The 19698-nt window shown below is 38.5% G+C and overlaps 1 protein-coding gene across 3 annotated transcripts in view; it reads right to left on the bottom strand.

Annotated features, from left to right (window-relative positions):
• LOC131301515 (histone-lysine N-methyltransferase ATX2) overlaps window positions 1–19416 on the bottom strand; it is a 55576-nt gene extending 36160 nt beyond the window's left edge. The window contains exons 1-18 of one of the 3 annotated variants that reach the window (XR_009191314.1): window positions 18322–19416; window positions 17618–17669; window positions 17454–17528; window positions 17118–17337; window positions 13461–13584; window positions 13236–13340; window positions 12197–12323; window positions 11196–11339; window positions 10964–11011; window positions 8586–8703; window positions 8373–8438; window positions 8222–8283; window positions 4762–4818; window positions 2605–2673; window positions 2173–2371; window positions 1650–1937; window positions 250–311; window positions 97–174 (exon numbers count right to left, since the gene is read on the bottom strand). Coding sequence is in view for 2 of the 3 variants with exons in the window: in XM_058327863.1 (XP_058183846.1) it covers window positions 97–174; window positions 250–311; window positions 1650–1937; window positions 2173–2371; window positions 2605–2673; window positions 4762–4818; window positions 8222–8283; window positions 8373–8438; window positions 8586–8703; window positions 10964–11011; window positions 11196–11339; window positions 12197–12323; window positions 13236–13340; window positions 13461–13584; window positions 17118–17337; window positions 17454–17528; window positions 17618–17669; window positions 18322–18968 (2541 nt within the window). In the remaining variant the exon portion in view is untranslated. Of the gene's footprint in view, window positions 1–96; window positions 175–249; window positions 312–1649; window positions 1938–2172; window positions 2372–2604; window positions 2674–4761; window positions 4819–8221; window positions 8284–8372; window positions 8439–8585; window positions 8704–10963; window positions 11012–11195; window positions 11340–12196; window positions 12324–13235; window positions 13341–13460; window positions 13585–17117; window positions 17346–17453; window positions 17529–17617; window positions 17670–18321 lie in introns of those variants that run through there. The other 2 variants (XM_058327863.1, XM_058327864.1) reach the window with 2 other exon arrangements.
• Between the last annotated feature and the right edge of the window lie 282 nt (window positions 19417–19698).

Genomic DNA, 19698 nt, shown 5'->3' on the forward strand with positions numbered 1-19698 from the left:
TGATTGTTCTCAATTGCACAGAGTGTCTAATGAGCACAGAAAGACATACACAGAGAAAACATAAGCATATACACAAAACATATGGTATTGACTTACCACTAATGAGTTGTATATCAAGTGTTCTCTTCGGTCAGCTATAGGGGGTCTAACAAGTTCACCTGTGTATTCAATCACCTGCCACGAAGATTAAAAAAGTTCAGGCAATTCCAACTGTCAGAACCTTTATTCTCAATAAATCAAATCATTTACCATGTCTCCTGCTCTGAGTAGTTGCTTTGCAAATATTCCAAATCCATGTATTCCAGATTTCCCTAGAGCCATCAACAAAAACAACCAACATTATAAGTAAATTTTGGTTATCAAACAAATCTAAACAAAGACATAAGCTAGAGAGTAAACTAACATGATCTACATAACATAGGTATCAATGATGAATGCCTTTCTTCCTAGCTTTTGCCTCAATGAGAGTGTAGAATTAACAGAGAACTGTTGCCAAGTGGCCCATAATCCATTACCAGCTTACTAAAGTTTAGATTATGAACATCATCTTCTTATACTATGATAACAATGACTTTTTGAAGAGCAAAATAGAAAAGAGAAGATACAGAAATTCCAATACTAGCAATTAGTACCCAACCATAACAACACTCATATAGTATCGAAAAAAGAGAAATTGGTGGATTGGGCTTGCGTATGTTGTCTGATGAAGCAAGTTTCGAGCGTTTTGTACAATCTTATTTTTTTATTTTTTTGATCAGCAGCGTCTTGGATAATATAATCAACCCTCATTACAAAGATTACAAAAATGTGCCTTCGTGAAAGGTTGTGGTTTTCACAACGTGGTTTAGTGCAAAGCACAGGGTGAAGGAGGGTGATGAGACCATAAGACTAGAGAGGTTAAGGGACCTTATGGAAAGGGACTATGGAGAAGAATAGGGTTGGCAGGATTGTTTAGTTGTGGTTGATCGACGGAATATGCCTCTATCAGTGGTTCTTATGAATGGTGAAGTTTTATGAACATGGAACCTGGGGACAATTTGGGAACCCAACTTTTACAATGCTCTGCTGAATTGATAGTAGTAAGCTGTCAAAAACGTTGCTTGCAATAGACAGCATAGGATATAACGGAAAGCTAGTCAAGGAGAGGGATTCGACATTAGTTTTGAACCTTCTGGTTAAGAAAAAGGTGATGATATTCGTCAACAAATACTTCATACCATGCAATAAGGGAACAAATAACACACTAAAAAAGAAAAGATACAGTTCAGATGGCAGATCACAATGAAGGGACCTAATATAACTTCAGCTACACCCAAGAACATAATGCAAAAATCTAGAAAGAATACAAATTAACATTTGTTGGCACATGGAACATCCAAACAAACTTATGTAATCCAGGAAAGAGAAAGTTGAGAAACACACAATGATCGACCATGTGCCAGACATTACAAGCAGGCTTTGTATTAAAAGCCAACCCTATAATAAGCCATAATAAATCAAACAAGCAGCAAAAACATTTCCAAATATAAAACAAAAAAAGTTTAGACAGCAATATTTAGCTCAGTTCACGGAAATACTAGAAACAGGAAACAACATTATAACACTTGACACAAATGCTACCTAACAACACATTTGAAGATTATGCTTACCAAATGCCAGTCTCTTCCGGAACGTTTCCCTCATGTATTTGTATTTCTCAGCCATAGAATGTATGGTCTTGGGAGCATCAAGTTGAGAGCTCTTTAGCTTTTGAAGACTAAAGGAGAACTTAGAACCTGCAAGTCCGGTAGTAGAAGATACTGTATAGCCCAAGGCCTCGTGTTGGCAGCATCCACCAACCAAGTAAGGCCTGTTCTCTACAAATAAGCGCTTTAAGGATGCAGCAGCAAGAGCTTCAGGTTCTTTCCTCCCTCTTCTCCCAAAATAATTATAAGGCTCTGCCCAAAGGAGGGATGCAACAATTACATAGCCCAGCTATAAACATTACAAGCATAATAAAGGATTTCTCAAATTCAAATAAATGGTAGACCAAAGGAGAAGGCCACATCAACTAGATTCATAAACGATCTACACTTGCAATTCAAAGTAAAAGATAAAAGAAGCAGAAAAAAAGGACGAAGGAAAGAGCAGTCGGTTCAAAGAGCATAGCGATAACAATAAAAGATAACATACCACTGCGAGCACAACCAGATGGATTAGATGGAGGACTGTAATCAGGACATTGTCGCGCAGTTTGCCTAACACGATCATCTTTTTCTAAACGCTCAGTAGATGGTGGCCTGTGCTTCTTGCAGAATGAAAGCAGCCGAATACACTGTTCATCCTCATCCTCATCCATGGAAATGAGGTGAAGTCTGTCCTCGTCTTCAAGCTGTACATGTAAATAACAAAATATTTAAATATGTTCTATGCTCTGTTATCGATCTATTAACTCAAATTATTATTCAAAGCAAGACGCGTTTTTTGTAGCGTACAAATTATGCATTTCCGTGCATAAATGAAATACTCCTACAAGAATGCCCAAAAGTTTTATAGCGAACAAATTATGCATTTCCGTGCATAAATGAAGTACAAGAATGTCCAAAAGAGAAAGGAAGAAGGTACCTCAGCACAGAACCCAGCAGCACGTGCACATAGAGGATGATATGCTACACGACAAGTATTATTTGAACACTGTAATTTCAAGTTCACAGCAAGTCATTAACTTGAAAAGATGCTTACTTTAATAGGTAAATGATTAAAGAGCTTAGATAACAAAAACAGAACTCCAAGAAACTGATTGTAGCGAAGATGGCAATTTTGACCCTCCCTGTACAGCTGGGACCAGGGACCAGATTTACACTAACTTTTCAGCAACCAGGGATGGGGATGATACAATCTATAACCCCGAACCAAGCCTGGTCCGGCAGTTTTAAGATCCCCACCCCACCATGGACCCGACTTTTAGGATTTTCTTATATTTCTACCCATTTTCTATGGCGGATAGAAGAACAAAAGAAAGCTTCTCTTGCACTGATTGTACAGAGGAGGCTAGCAGGTTTGATCTGCCAAACCAGGGATTTGGTGGGAGATGTTGCAGGTGAACTTTCTCTAGTGGACTGAGAACACCATGACCTTTAAGGAGTCTGCATTGATGGAGTGCTTGAAGATGGACATTGAAGAAGAGTTATCAAGATTTTGTGCGTCCATGTGGGAGAATATGGGGTATGTTTTCCTCTCTGCTCCTGAATTGAACTCTTATTATGTTCAATGAACTTTTCCCAGTCAAGAAAAAGATACAAATCCAAGTTCTTACGTGTTCGTGTTGTATTTTAAAATTTATTTACGATGTATTATAACATCACGATTCAATCCCGGTTGATCCGACGGTTGAAGCACGAACCCTTGATTGGGCCCCTTTTCTGGTTAATTTGATGGGCCCATCCTCCACACTTGGATTAAGAGGGCTAGTAGCTGTAAACATTGACTGAGACTGGCTAAAACTAAAAAAAGTTGCAGACTCGACGTTTGGATGACGTACGAAGGATAGTTTTAATCTAGGGTTACAACTGTATGAAGGGGCTCGGTGAGGTTAACTTCTTCCATCAGTTCGAAAAGACAACTGTTGTGACCAAGGACAGTTTGGAAATTGATAACAGCTTCTTATATTTACAAATTGTTGGATGCTGAAGTCCAGCAAACTGTGAAAGGAATTAGAAGATAAAACACAGGGCATTGGCTGATAGGTGGCCTGCTGTCATAGCTACGGATGCCACTAAACCTAGTGGATTCCATGGAAGCATAGCTTAGTTACGAATGCGGCTGAGATGCTATGATGCAAGTGAAGGGTTTCCTGTCCGGGTGAGGTTCAAGATTGTGGGCTTCCAGAATCAGACTTAAGAGTTGGATACTTTCTGGATAAAAAACTTCTATTCATGATTGTTAAAAATATTGATTTCCAACTTTGGGCTAAGCATGAATTAACTGAGGTTCACCCTACCAAAAAGGGTTTTTTCCTCCTTTCAGTTCTCCAATGCTGGTGCTAGTACGCAAATTACTAATTTGGGGCCACAGGCCTATTTTTATCCAATTAGTTTTTGGTGGTGATTGACAAATATAGATATTGAGCCAAGACAAATAAACATAACCACGAGAGCACAGCAAATTTAACGGAGTTCGGCCTAATATGCCAACGTCCACGGCTGCCTCATCCATCTCTTTTATATCAACATAACAAACCATCTCATTTACTCCATTCGCAAACAAATGCCATACAACTATGGCCCAAATCCATGTCCATTGATTGTACCCTTCCTAGTTATGCTATCAATTAAGAATGGTGCAAATGGGCTGCCATTTCCTTCTCCCTCTTTGTCATTTTTCTTCATCGTTTCAATTATCCAAACCCAATACCAAATTTTGCCACTGTACACACAAACAAAATACTGACAACGCCGATTATAATAGTGCACAATATAGTGCATATAGTTATGCACCAGCATTCCCCTACCTATATTAGCATGTAATGATAGGCTAATGTACTAAAAAGTAATCATAGAAACACCACTTTTTATCCCATGCGTCTATTTTTTCCTTCCAACGTTTAGGGTTCAAATGTGTATGCTCCCCCGGTGCATAATTATGCAACAACAAATGAGACCCGAAAACATTGAAATAAAAAAGTACCATCAATAGCAAATCACAAACACAGACCAACAATTGGAGATACCTAGCAAAAGGACATTCAGAAATGATCTCACTGCCCTATAGCTACATTCATACCTGGATACAAGCTCCATAAGACACACCACAAATGCTACACAAAAGTTTCCAGCGGTCCTGAGTAGAGAGGAAACAGAAGTGTAAGGGAGGAGGGGAATCTTGCTTACTCTCGAACAAAGAATAAATTGTGACTTATGTTCTTTGCTGACCCTTGGACAAGAATGGAAGGTTAATCCCTTGTGTTATATTAGAGACTGGGTAACTAATAAGGTTATGTTTGTGAAAGTAGTGTTTTCAGCATTTATGTTCTTGTTATTCATGTTGTTCTATAAGGGTAGTTTAGTCTTTGTGTTTTACAGTTACCAAGGAACCTAGTGGTTAGTTTGTATTGAACTTTGCGTTTGGAAATTTTAAGTAAGCCAAGTCTTTTGGGAACAATTTCTCCAAGTGACATTTCTGAGTCCAGTGGTTGGAAGTTTGCAAAACTTTCTGCTTTACCTTTTACAAAAATACATCTATTTTTACTTCTTTTGACATTATTCATACTGATATGGGGGGTCCCTTTCGATTGTACCCAAGGGTGGTTCTTTGAATTTTATAATAACAAACAGATAGGAGAATTTCAAATTCATTACAATTTTCACTCCATGGTTAAAACTCAGCTTCTAACCAACTTAACCGAGCCTTAAATCTGAATTAATTGGAGTCGGCTATATGAATCCGTTTACTCTATTCAGCTCTATAAAGGGCATCGTGTTTCATGATTTTCAAAATCTTTGATCCTTTCAAACTACCGCCTCTTAAGCTAATTTTGGTCTTCCCCTTCCCATAGGGTTAAGCCCCACCTAATTATATCACTCCTCCAAACTACGATATTGATCGATCTATGATAGACATGTCCAAACCACCCCTACCAGTCCACATATGTTTTTGTTTCTAATTCGATCTCACAAAGCCTTAACGACACATTTATCTCATTCTCATTTCAATTACACTAACCTTACTCGCATGCTGTTTCTGAGTACCCCAACAATCCGTACTGTAAGACATGGTTGGCCTTATACCAGTACAGTAGAATTTTCCCTTTAACCTTGCTGGTATCTGAAGTCACACAACACTACCGAAGCACTCCTCCATCTGATCCGTCCAACTTATACTCTGTGTAACATCATTTGCAATCTCTACATCCTTACTAACAATTCAGCCAAGATACTTAAAAAGCTTGCTGCTTCATAATTCTTGGTTCTTGGTCAAACTAAGTATTCTACATGTATCAAAAATTCTTTGTTTTTATTTGGGACTATAGGTCAATCTTCTAGTTCTGACACTACCACCCAAAACGATCTTCCTCTATTCTTTCAATGTTGTGGGGAAAGGTTGTGCTCACTGCAGCTTGTCCTTTGAATCAGATGCCCACTCCACTTCTATCTAGTACTTCTCCTTCTGAGTGTCTTTATGGTCAAGTTCATAACTATTCCCTTCTTCATGTGTTTGCTTTTGCCTGCCTTGTTCATCTCCCAAAGAGAGATTGCACTCATCTCTCACTGTGTTTTGGGTGTCTTCTTGGGGTGCAGTGCCAATCAAAAAGGCTAATTTTGCTATGATGAAGTGACCAAAAAGTTACATGTCTCGGCATACCTTCATTAATTGTGCCTTTCACTAAGAAGTACCAACTGAGAAGTACTCTATCCATCCCAAAATTTTGGTGCACGTTTCCATTTTCGGATATCCCAATCCATTTTGACTAGTCAAAGAGGGAAACTTGGTGAATTCCCTTTGTTGCCCTTCCTCCCCAAATTCAATATCCAACAAAAAGAATTGCATTGGATTCCGTAGCGGACATCATTGCATTTTAAATGCACATACTGCCATCAAAAGAGGTCAAAGGGTAGTTTCTGAAATCTATACGTTTTAGAGAGCAATGATGTTCCCTAAACAACAAGATTCCCAAAAAGGGTCCAAAAATTGGAACAAAGGGAGAATATCAATACGATATTCCACCCAATCCCTCTGCTACCTCTAGTTCTACTCTCCTTGATCCTTATCCCTTTGGTCCATTCTCATCATGATGCAGCTTCTATGCCTCCTCGTATCAGCTCTTCTGCCCCTCAAACGGCCTCGAAGAACCATGTTTCGTCTGACCGTTGATATCCTTCTCCTTGTCGACCGCCGACCAGTAAGACTTGACTTACAAATATTTGTTTCTCCGGTTCCTGTTGTTTACCTCTATGTTGTAAGTTTAGAGCCCAAATCCTACAAAGAAGCTTGCAATTATCCCAACTAAGTGAAAGCCAGAACAATGAGCTCACTACTTTTGCTAAAACTATCACTAGGAAGTAAGTTCCTCTAGCAGGCTGCAAATAGGTTTACATAGTGAAAAGTCATTTGATGTCACCTTTCCTTCTTCGCCTGTTTATTGTGGTAATAAGAGTGCTATTTGCCCGCAATTTTATTTTTCCATTAGCACGAAGCATATTGAGATTGGTTGTCATTTTCTTCCCCAGCATCTTCATTCAGGAACTATTAATCTGCTATTTGTTTTGTCATCACTACAAGAGGCTAAAACTACTTCTCATTTTCGTTTCCCCCATGGAAAACTCTTGATGCTCTCTGTCCTTGCATCCTGAGTTGGGTAGGGTTGTGAGGTTGAACATATTTTTATGTGTAGTTATGTACTTGTCATTTATCTTGTCATATAAGGGTAGTTTAGTCTTCACGTTTCCTAGGGTTACTTAAGGTTTGGATATATACCCTAATGGTTGCTTTGTATTGAACTTTTATCACTCTTATCTGCAATATACTATTGCTTTTTATTCTATAATAATGGTACTTTAGTCTTCGTGCTTCTTTGGTTTACCAAGGGTTTGGATATATAATCTAATGGTTAGTTTGTACTGAACTTTGTACCACTCTCATTTGCAATATACTATTCCTTTTGCCCCTCATTTTTGCAAAGCATAAATCTTCACCATCTCAAAGGGAGGGCCGGCTGAGCGTTAGGCAACAATAGCCTTTTGCTCCATGCACGAATTTTTTTAGCTTTTTGGACTACCATAAATCCATATCATATACTCTACAAAAAGGGCATACAAAGTACAAACAAAACTCGAAAACATCAAAGTTAGTTAGCTTTTCTACAAGCAAAATATAACATATTCATCCGAACAAAAAAAGTTTGGTTATAACTTAACTTTTATTCTGCAAATGAATGTGTTAAAAAAATCCCATAATTCAGTGTAACAATGTGCAAAAGAAAGAGTGGATTCAAATGACTATCCTTCCAAAATAACTTGTAATCAAAATTGCATTCAAAGACTAAAAAGGCTAGAAATAAAAATTTTAAGATAAGAGACTTCAACAATTCTAGCAAATTTGAAAACCCAATTTTTAAATTTTCCCATTTTAGGCCTTATACCATCTTCAGACAGCCCTGTCTTGAGGATCCATTGGAAAAGTATTTTGAAAACAAGACACTAAAAATGTCATTGCAAAGACCATTGGAGTACAAAGTACAGATTACCTTATTGATTCTATTCAGGCCGTCAATCGGCTCCATTTTCTTGATATCAGATAAGCATGTTTCTGAAATACCATAGGCCAGTCAACAAATATGGTACAACATGCAACAGAAGTAAAAATAAAAAAAAGTACAAATACACTTAGAATCCAACCTGGTATCCATATTGCACAAGCAAGGTGAGCCCAGCGTCCATCTGTTGTAGGCTTCATAGCACCCCCTGGTAAACAAAAATCGATTCTTCATCCACCAATGCAAAAATGCTCCATTCAAAATTGAGGAACATTGGCACAACAAAAAAAGTGAAAGCAAAAAAGAAATGGTGATAAGCAAATATTGTTTCTTTTATTGTTCGGAACTAAATTACCTATCAGGGGACAAAGGCAGCAGGGTGGGGGAATGTTGGGGGCCCCTGGACGACACAAGTTACATAACCAAAGTACCCCATCAACAGGCTCTAATTCCCCATAGCATTTAGCATGAACCTGACAAAATACAATCATAAGATATGAAGTGATCAAGAAGAAGAATAGCTAGCAAGAAAACTTCTTTCAACTACAAGAAGAACATGGAATGGAACTAGTTTGACATGCTGAGAGTAGGATGCATTGAAGAATGCTCCTCCCACTTTAGAAGCACCAGGAACTTGTATGATCTCTCCATTAGTGGAGGTTCTCAGACATTAATGCAGCGAATTTCTAACTACATGAGAGATGAGCAATACAGGTGCACGGCAAACTGGAAGTGCATATTTTCGTAAGGACTTCACTTAATTTCGTAAAACTCAAGAACAATAAATTCTGTATAACTTACATTCTGACAATGATGTTGAAGATAAAACCCAGTCAAACATCATGTACTTTCAAACGCTGCGCATGCATTTTTGTCTTAACAACTATTGTCATTTCCATGAAAGCATGTATAGCATGTATAGCATGTATGACACGGGCAGCCATGTCTACACATTAACCTCTCATTGCCCTATCAAAGAAAAAAGCAGGCACCCCAACTGTACAAGATATGACTGTGACGAGGTACTGGCCAGTGGTCACACGTCTAAGATTGCAAGCATCCGGAATCATACTTCTAACTATGAACCCATACAAGCATCCAAATTGTTTTTTGCATGATAACTCTATCACCAAAAGTCCAAAACAATATGTAGGAGCGACCAAAAAATACATGCGTTTGACACATTATAGCTCATCAATCAACATTTTCAATACTAATAAAGATATTTGTAGAGCAGATGAAACATTCTTGCAAACCTTTACATCCATATACAAATTTGACCAACTAGTCAACAACAAAAATATGGCTACTTCAAAAAACCATAACACCTGTAAGGTCCATAAAACATAAACCAAATTAATTGATTCTCCACAAACAATAGAAGCCAACTTACGTAAACCTTTCCCAACTAAATTTGTTTCACCATTCCACTTAATCACGGGCAACAATCTCAAGTAAACTAAAAATAAAGCTAACTGCCACTTTGATGAAAGCCATCTCAACCCACACCAAGACTCTTTGAGGCAATCAATACAGTAATATGTGAGGGAGATCACATAAGGCCCAAGATCACCCGCATCTGCATGAGGTGTGGACGGAAGGATTAATCTCTATTGGTATTTGATTTATTTTATTATAGAATTCGAAAATGCAAATTAGGAATTCACAGTTTATTTCAATTTTGGAAGTGCTGTGGTTAGCCATAAAAACTACTCTTATTACCTTCATGGAGTGCTTTTTGACATTGAGATTAAACATCAAATTAAGAACGGTTTATTTTTATTTCAGCTCCTTTTCTATTGTGGGTTCAAGTACACCAACCGTTCCGGCATCACCAAGTGACAACTAAAAAGTAACTATTTTCGCTATCTTAGTGAAATATCCTTAAGAGGGACAATCTAAGGGGTATATGTCCCAACAAATTAGACCTGAGGGAATGATCAGGAAGAGTGCTTAAAGTGAAAGTTTCATAGGAGTACAAAGCCCATTAATATGATAGAAAATGTTGAGCAATTAAAAGAGTACAAAATCTTGATGTCTATGAATCGTGGATGTCAAGAATCTGAACTTACCCAAACCTTTCCCTAACTACTGCATCATTACGATGGATGAGTGTTGTTACAGGAAAGATACAGTAGAGAGTAGAAGGCATTTGAGGGAAGTTGAAACTAGAAATGGGGAGTTGAGAAAGTGAGGCCAACTAATATGCCTGAAAAGATGCCAATTTGATCCATATTGTGAGTGCTACAATAAATAGAGTAAGGCTGAGGATAAAGACTCAGGAATAAGCAATAAACATCATTGTCTAAGACTTGAAATAGAGACTAACTAGAGATGGATCTATGGCCAACTTCATGTAGGCTTGTTGAGTTTGGTATCTTGTCAACATTGACTAAAAGCTATAATGCAAGAGCTGCACACCAAAGTACCTTATCAACCGAATCTATATCTCCACCAAGCACGGATAGCACTTAGAAATACAACCACATATATATTCGAAAATAAGGAACAACATGCAGGCGATATATTGTGTCTAACATACAAAGATAGGTCAGGGAAAATATGTAGCATTATCACACGTATCTGTAGCATGTAAATGAAAAACAAACAATTTTGATGATGCTGATACGAATTACAATAATTTTAAGAAGACTGTCAACTGTAGGACCCTGGATGACCAAAATATGCATTTGCGATTTGAAAACATCATGAAGTCATGCAAATAAGGCCTACCATCATTCTGCATTTATCACACTGCAGAAAAAGATTATTCTCGTACTCCTGAAAAAAAAAATACACAATATCCATCAGTATATGCCCCTTTAAATGACAAACAATATACATTAAGAAGACGGGGAAAAGTTGGACTAGAAGAAAGAAGCAAAAATGGAATCAGAAACATTAAAAAGTTCTATATTAGGATGAACGCGTTTCTTCAAGGTAAAATGAAATCTGGCTTTTTCACCTCATCCATGTCGCAAACATTGCACTTGTCAAGGTCTTTCCACTTAACAAGAACAGGTCTGTAACCAATAGGCAGGTCTTGCGATCTTTGAGAAGCCACCTTAGACGAAGAGGGTTTCGAAATCGGTTTGGAATTTGATAATTCCTGTAAATTGATGGAACAATGGTTTTTAGGACCCAATTTTAGCAAGAAAGCAGAATTACATAAAAGAATTCCCAAGTACAGGAACAGCTACCGCTAATGCTTCAGATTAATGAACGGGATCAGGCAAATCAAATATGACCAATGGTAAGTATAGTCCCTCATTGTAGAAGGCAAATAACCATGAGATCAGTTTCTGGGCCTAGCCTCTTTACCTACGCATAAAATGCACACTGCACACACCGTGACACACACGAACATTTGAACAAGCAGTTACAGAATCAGATATATCAATCTCTGTATCATATGAGCCAGGTACCCAGGTCAACTAACGACTTGAAAAAGCTCACCAAGACAGCAAAATACGTGGATTTTTCAAACTCTGTACGCATGGTGAAGGAAAATCCTATCACCACTAACGACTCTTTTAAAGTGTCATATGGCTGAATACGTGGATAAGAACAATTCCCCATGGGAACATGCGCATGGCTGACACATGTCAGAGACAGAAACAAAGATAACGATATACACAGGAAAAGCAAATATCTCTGCATCTGTCCATCTTTAGACTGTTTTTCAGACAAAAACTCAGTAAAACACACAGTATTGACACACATCTGGGGGAGACTGGATATGGCAGATAACTACCGTAATTTTGAAACATTTCGAGTGACAGTTTCAATTACTGAACATTAACTTTGAGGCTTTAGTAATAGTAAACAAAAATGAGTTCCAGGCTTCTGTTCATCAAACCAAGATACAGAGAGATAGGAAGTGTAAATCCTAGAAGTTGCATCTGGTTGGCCTATGTTCGACAAACAAAGTAGGGAAAAAAGGATGAGACGATGGGTCCTCTGTACCATTTTGCATTCTTCACCTGAATCAGCATTGTGTTCATCCTCTTGGCTTGCACTGTCGCAATTATCAGCCTCCATTCCATTTTGCATCCTTATCATTCTCCTTGGAAGCTTCAGTTCACTGAGATACCTAATAAAGAGACTCCATACTTAATCATCCTTACGAAGGGAATGCTCAAGTAGAAAGAAATAAGTGATAATGAACCTGTGACAATAACACTACAAAATGACATCGTTCTCTTTTTTTATATTAACTGGAAGAGTAATAAACTAATAACTACTCTTACGATTTCAGTTGACCCAAGTGACCCAGCCCTAGTAGCAGAACCAGTGACCTGGTAAATAATCAGGTTGTCATCCGTTTCAATTTTCTCTAACTATTACTGTGCTCATAAAGAAAATGTGACAGTAACCAAGAGAACAAAATCAAGTGATTCGGAACAAAATCCTACAAACCCACACCATGATGAGAAGGAGACAGGAACATGGGCAGGCAATCAGCAAGAAAGAATAAGCCTAGTGTTATGATGAAATCAAAATAGCCTAAACATGAGACACAACGAACTTGTAGAGAATCAAACAATTGTGACATTTTTCCATGTTGAAGCCCAAAAGCCCTCAATTACAAGTTCACAAACTTTGGAACCTAATGAACAGCTCACAGAATGCAGCTATGAATGGGCAGACTGGCAGAAACAACAAATACTTGTTACCAGCGTCTATCTACTTCCGTACAAATAGCTCAAAACATTTGGTCACATAAGAATTAAGATATGGGCATAACAAGAAAAGACCTAAAGATAAGCCCTAAATTACAGCTGAAGGAATGCAAACTATCATTCAAGTACTGCCTCGTTGGATAAGAAACCTGATGGGGATGAAAGGATGGCTAAACAAGCTAAAGGATATGCAAATCAATAATGATATGCACTTGCATGTTGTAACTAAAAGGCAAAGTGGGAAAGGACAAACAGAAACAAGATTTTCATGCATCTCATTTTTCATCGAAAGTGCAAAAATGACATCAAAAATATAAGCTCACAATTTTGCTTCTTCCAAGCTTTGAACAAAATTTGGCTTCTTGCACTTCAGGTGGAAAGAAGAAAGGAGTCCTTTAAGAAATGAGATTATTTGCTTTGTATTAACCCTGGACATACAAAGAAAACAAACCGCTTTAAGCCTAGCAGAGTGCATTATAGAGAATTATTTACTTCAGAATAATACAAGAGTGCAAGATCAAGAAAAAAATAACTTCTTCGCAGCATACCTTGCAAAGTCATGGGAACCAAAAAATTGCACTGGAACTGATTTCCCTTCTGAATTTTTTGTTAAACCTTTACGATTTCCAAGACAAGATTCATCCACAACGACTGCTGGCCACATCGCGTGACCTGCATCAGAAGAAGGAAAATTCTGATCAGTAAACAAACAGTTAAAGCTTACATTGCGCAATAGCATACAATCTATCGAGCATGACGGTGACTTCAGAAGTTTTGGCAATAGAGTTAACTACAAATTGGTGGGGACTGCAGTATTGAGTAGCGATTGGTAATTTGATATTGCATGGCTTACAGTATACCGGAAACAAGTAGGGCAACTATCGCTACAATTACTATGCTTATTCAAATAGTACTTCTCCAGAAATGGATAAAAAGTATGCAAGAAAGGATAATCTACGATCAAATGAGCAGGGTTGTTGTATCGGCATGATAAACATCCATGCTTACAAATATGAGTTCCTACAACATGCTAAGCTACCATTTCCTAAAATTCTAACAGGCTTGGAGTACAGCAGCAAGTTGAAGTTGTTAATGCATCAAAACTTCAAAACTAGTTCTTTAATGGGTATATAGCAGGAAGGAAGCTAGACACCAACAACAATTGAATTTCAATATCAATTAGCATGAAATAACAATAAAAAAACTGACCCATTCAAAGAACATGGGCTTGTTATACAAGTAAAGAGAATTATAATAGCAAAAACGTTGAAAATATATTTTTTCAAAATGCTGAGTGGAAAGGCGCTACAAAATAGTAGACAAAGATAAAGACTGATATCAGAAGATATATATCTTTCAGTGTGTGCCTGCAAAGATAAAGCAAAAAGTAATCAGATAGGACAATTGCAATTAGCACCAGTTTTCAGCTCGCAACTGTGTTGCTTAATTCTCTGGAACCACAACATCTTAAGTTAGAATGAGTTCAAGATTTTGAAAATAGTTGCTCCGTCAATAATAACAGATATGGTAGAATGATCGTAAACTTATCCAGACACAGCAACACAAACCAAATCGAACATCAGTTAAATATAGTTACATACACAGATACATATCGACATCAGGGTAGAGATCCTTCAGTCTTACAGCAAACGATTCAAGACTTTGAAAGTCAAAGTATTAATTGGATACAAGCATACAATAATAAAGAAGACATCAACAAAACAAGGGAGGTATGGTCTTTTGTAATCCCGCCTTACCAAAATCTTAAAGCAAGCAATTAAGGAATGATATTAAACATGAATGGTAAACCTACAAGGAATGATACTCCATCACAAAGAACTGAGCCTACATCTATTACTGTTATCCTCTACCAAAGGAAGATATGCTCAATCAAAAACAAAAGCCTCCATTCCATTGCAACAGTGAATGTTTCCAATCCCTGATCTTCATGGCAGCAGCTAGACATCCTAAACATGTATTTCACTTCTTTTCCAATATTAGTTCAATCCATTAAAATTTCGAGATGCATTATTGTCTTACGGTATTTCTAGCCATACCGCTCAACCTTCCAAGCAACTCACTTCAACCATATACGTCCTACAGTATTTATTGATTGACCGACATACTAGTCTACAAAAGGTGGTCGGCATTACAGTCATGTAAAGCTATTCCAAGAGTCCAAAACATATTCATTGACTACAGACAACTGAAAAAGAAGAATGATTTTTCTGCTCCACTTCAGATTAAAATGGAGCTTTGTCCATGTCAGTCGCCATCCTTGCAATACCCCCAGGCCCGAGCATATCAAGCACCAACAAACATGTCCGAAGAAAGTCAATTAACTGTCACGCATCAAGTGTGGAATAACCACTGTTTAATAAGTAGAATGAATAATGATAAAAGACAAATGATCCTAAATAGGAATGTATAAACTTAGTTGGAAAGATTGGTTTTTACAGACAGCAAAAATATAAAAGTGAATTCATTGCTATACATAAATTATGTACTTGTCGCATGTAAATGAACAAGTATATGAGTTCACCCGCATGGATTTCTATAAGACTGTCGTTTCTATGTCCATGCGGTACATTCCAAGGTAGCAAAGAGCCATTCACTATGTCCATCTACCACACTTTACGAATTTGCATGCTGATGTGCCCACGCAAATGGCACCATATGGGTACAAATTTGTCAATAAATCTCTTAAATAGACCAAACCAAGCCTTATGTCCCAATCACTTGGGGTCGGCTACATGAATCATTTTCCTCCGTTGAGCTCTGTCAAGGGCCGCTTGTTCACACAAACCTACTATACTCATATCGTTGCGCACCACAACATCTAATGTCAATTTAGGTCTACCCCTCCCCATAGCATTGCTACCCAAAGCTATTCTATTCGCTCTCTTAACTACTGCATCTCCTGGTTTACGGTAGATATGCCCAAACCACCTTAGCCTATTTTCCCTCAACTTCTCTTCTATAGGTGCTACACCTACCATCTCACGAACCGTTTCATTTCTAATCCTGTCTTATCTAGTTTTACCACACATCCACCTCAACATTCTCATTTCCGCTACACTCATCTTGTTCGCCTGTTATTTCTTAATAGGTCAACATTCTGTCCCATAAAGCATCGTTGGTCTGATAGTTGTGCTTCTAGGAGGCAATAGATCATGTGAACCCCAATTCAACACCAACCTTGCACCTACAATATTTGCATGTGTGGACAGCTTATAAAGAAAGTCATGGCCACACGCTAGGCACGTAAGGGATATAAATAATCAAGTCAGCCATCTCTCTAATAATTTAGGTGAGTGGGTGGCCAAACATTTATCCTACATCAGCTCTTAGGTAAGGAAAGGATGATGTTGATGTAACATGGCATGATCAATAAAGTCTTTAAAAATTGAGGGGAACAAAAGAAAAATGCAAACAAGAACGTAAGGAAGCAAATGGAAGAAGGGAGGGGGAACCTAGAGAGTGAGTTTTTTCCAAGCAATTAGCTATTTGAAAGTAAGATTAGAGCGCACAAAGAAGTAAGGTGAATCGTCAAACGCATGCTGATAAGCCTACATTTGCAAAATTCCCTTTTAAAAGTGAAAATGTTAGATTCACCATGAGCATTTTGTGAGTAACTGCATAAAAAGACAGCAAATTCTAATGTTAATAGCTTCCATGGTTGTCAGTAGCAAAACCATGTGCTTTGACGGAGAGGAATAAGGAGAATGACAAGAAAATCTCTCACTCAATTCAGTCAATTGCCCGACGAATGAGAACCTTCAGGCTTCAAAGACAATATGGCTTCGCCAGCAATAACCTTTTTTGTCGCTTCAGTTCTTTGTCTCTCTCTTTCATTGATGAAAGAAGGAAACAGAAACAGCATATTTATCTTGTACGACCCGCCAAGCGATCAAAAATATTTATGCGACAGCAAATTTCCATATATTGCATGGAATATATCAATGGATCTCAAAGCTCACTCATGATTTGATTAAATCAGATTGGACTAAATGAGAGATCTGATAACCATTGTCCAGTAAGTTCACTTGTGATATGTCTATTATGCATAAAGAGGGATCTTTAAGACCTAAGGGATTGCAAATCAAGTCATATTAAACTCCTAGGGGTAAAGCGCAGAATATCATAAACTTTCTCCACGCAATTGGATGTATCGCAAATGTTTATTCATGATAAAACTCCCTCACCAGCAATTTTGGCCCATATGATATCCCCAAGTCCAAGCTCATGGCAATCATCAAAACTAGCAGCCAAAACCACCATCTCGCTGAATTCAAGGCCATCCGTGTCTGAAGTTCCAATCTTGTAGCTCAGATTTAACCGGCGCATCTCGTCCCTGGAAATATAAAACTTGATACGTTCACTGCGAATATTGACATCCTCTTCATCACCATCCTCATATGATACCTGCATTCCTACACTATTACATCACAAAGATTGAACCAAAAAATACATAGGTATATGCATAATACGCATATCCATATACACGTTCATTTGTTTGTGGAAGAGTACAGCAGCCTTACATGATGTCGACCAGTCTCCGCATTGTATCGGACCACACGACCAGTATACCAATCATCATCCAAAGGCCAGTAAACCTGTTTGCAGCAAGCTGAACTTTAGGACACACATGTATAGTTGAACCAACTGTATTTAGAATAGTAACACTAGGGTGGTTAATTCTTGCCTTGCATTGTAATCCAATGAAATTGTTGGAATCAGCACCATCGAAACCCAACCTGTATATAATATGCAATCGAAAGACTTCCTCAAATAAACCATATTATCAGCAGTTTCGTATCAACAAAAAAAATTACGGAAAGTACTGAGAGCATATCTGGCCCTTACACTTTAATTGACTCATAACCAAATTTAGAGTAGAAATCCTCTATATTCACTCCAGTCCTCGACTCAAACTCGTACCGGATGAGTTTTACTCAAATTTTTAACCAAATTTCGGAAGGCTTGCTCCTCACAATTGACAACTATGTCATCAATGAAGTTTTTAGCCACATTTGTGCTTAAACTTGAGTTTCAACCGCAGACTAGTTCATAAAAAATGAAGATCTTACACAAATTTTACTTAGGGGCCGTTTCAGCTTAAGCTAAATGGACTAAAAGCTCACGTTTTTATTGATTCTTAAGGTCATTCTCCTCACATACATCAATTCAAATACCATTTATCGAAAACAATGACTATTGTCATTATCCCTTAAGAAGGACCACATTTCCCTGTCCTTCAACTGAAGCAGTTACTCTTCAATTTCCCACATGCGATTTTTAGAAAATTTGTGAATTTTAGAACATTGGCTTTTACCCACATTTGCAGTTAACTTGAGTTTCAACCTCAGACTAGTTCATATATGTGCGGTTAAATTGAGAAGTACATACCGGACCCATCTCTTAGCAGCAGAATTAACCATTCGGGAACGATCAAGGTTTGGCAAATTCCCTGAAGGACCACTCTTCCTTGTCCTCAAACTGACACAGTTATTCTTCGATTTCTCACCCGTGCTGTCGACTAGGGCTTTCTGCTTGCCCTTCTTCTCATTGCTCTTCTTCTGCTTTTTCTTCGGCTGCGCGCTCGTGTCAGCTTCTTCTTCTTCTAACTCTACCTTTACCACTACCAAGGAATCGGGGGAAGGCCTGGGCTTCTTGGGACGACGTTGTCTGGTGTATACCCTAATGACGGGCGGCCGCGGCAGTGGTTTTGGTTCAGAAGAGGCGTGGCCAAGGTCTTCTTCGTGTCCATTATCCAGGTGGTGATTAGGTTGGGTTAGGGTTTCAGTCTTGAGCGTCGTCGTCATTTTACGAGCTTTGACCTTTTTGGACATGATGCCGCCGTTGACGCATGGGGACGTGGCGGAGTACAAGTCGCACAGCGGGACGTACCGCTTCGGAGAGCCTCCCGGGCCAATCTCTTCTTCCCCTTGCTGCTCTTGTAGGCTTCGCTCTGCTTCTCCGTCCTCTTCTTCTCCTGTTTTGGTGTGATTGATGTTGCTGTAATTGGGTTTGACTGTCCGGGGAGACAATGCCATGGAGGGTTTTGAGGGAATTTGGGGAAAATTGAATAAGAGAGAGAAACCCCAACCGAGTCTCTCTCTCTCTCTCTCTCTCTCTCTCTCTCTCTCTCTCTAATACGTGTGGGAAGGATGGGAGATTTGGTGTGGAATTTGAGTACGACAAGGGAATTTATCTGAGAAATACGTCGTAGGGTTTTGAAGGAAGGGGGGAACGGACGAAAGAATGATCTTTACTGGAGTGTACCCTCTCTCTCTCTCTCTCTCTCTCTCTCTCCACAGTGTGTATGAGAGAACACGTGGTAGGGTTACGAAGGAGAGGGGATGAAGGGGGAAAGGATGAGTGTGTTGTTTTGATTGTTTTGGAGGGAGGGTTTTTCGCCAAATGTTTTCCCCTTTCCCGCCGTGCGCAAAATGCAACAACCAGGATCTGGATTTTGATGTGCCCCGTGCACTCCAACTTGCTTCTTCGAGCATTTTGGGATTTGGGTATTTGCAATTTTTAAGCACGAAAATCCCAAGTACACCCACGCTGTGTGCGTCGTCCTGGGTTGAATGAGTCAAACAAGCCAAGCGAGTATTTAATCAAGTTAGATTTAATAACTTAACGAGCTTCAAAAATATATTTGAGATTAGTTTATTTTGGAGACTGAGTTGATCTCAAACGAGCATTAATCAAGTCAAATACAAGTCTATATTAAGTAGCTTGAATTTTTATACTAATAAGCTGAATAAGCCGAGTACTAAT

Source organism: Rhododendron vialii, chromosome 9a (assembly GCF_030253575.1).
Source record: "Rhododendron vialii isolate Sample 1 chromosome 9a, ASM3025357v1".
NCBI lineage: Eukaryota > Viridiplantae > Streptophyta > Magnoliopsida > Ericales > Ericaceae > Rhododendron > Rhododendron vialii.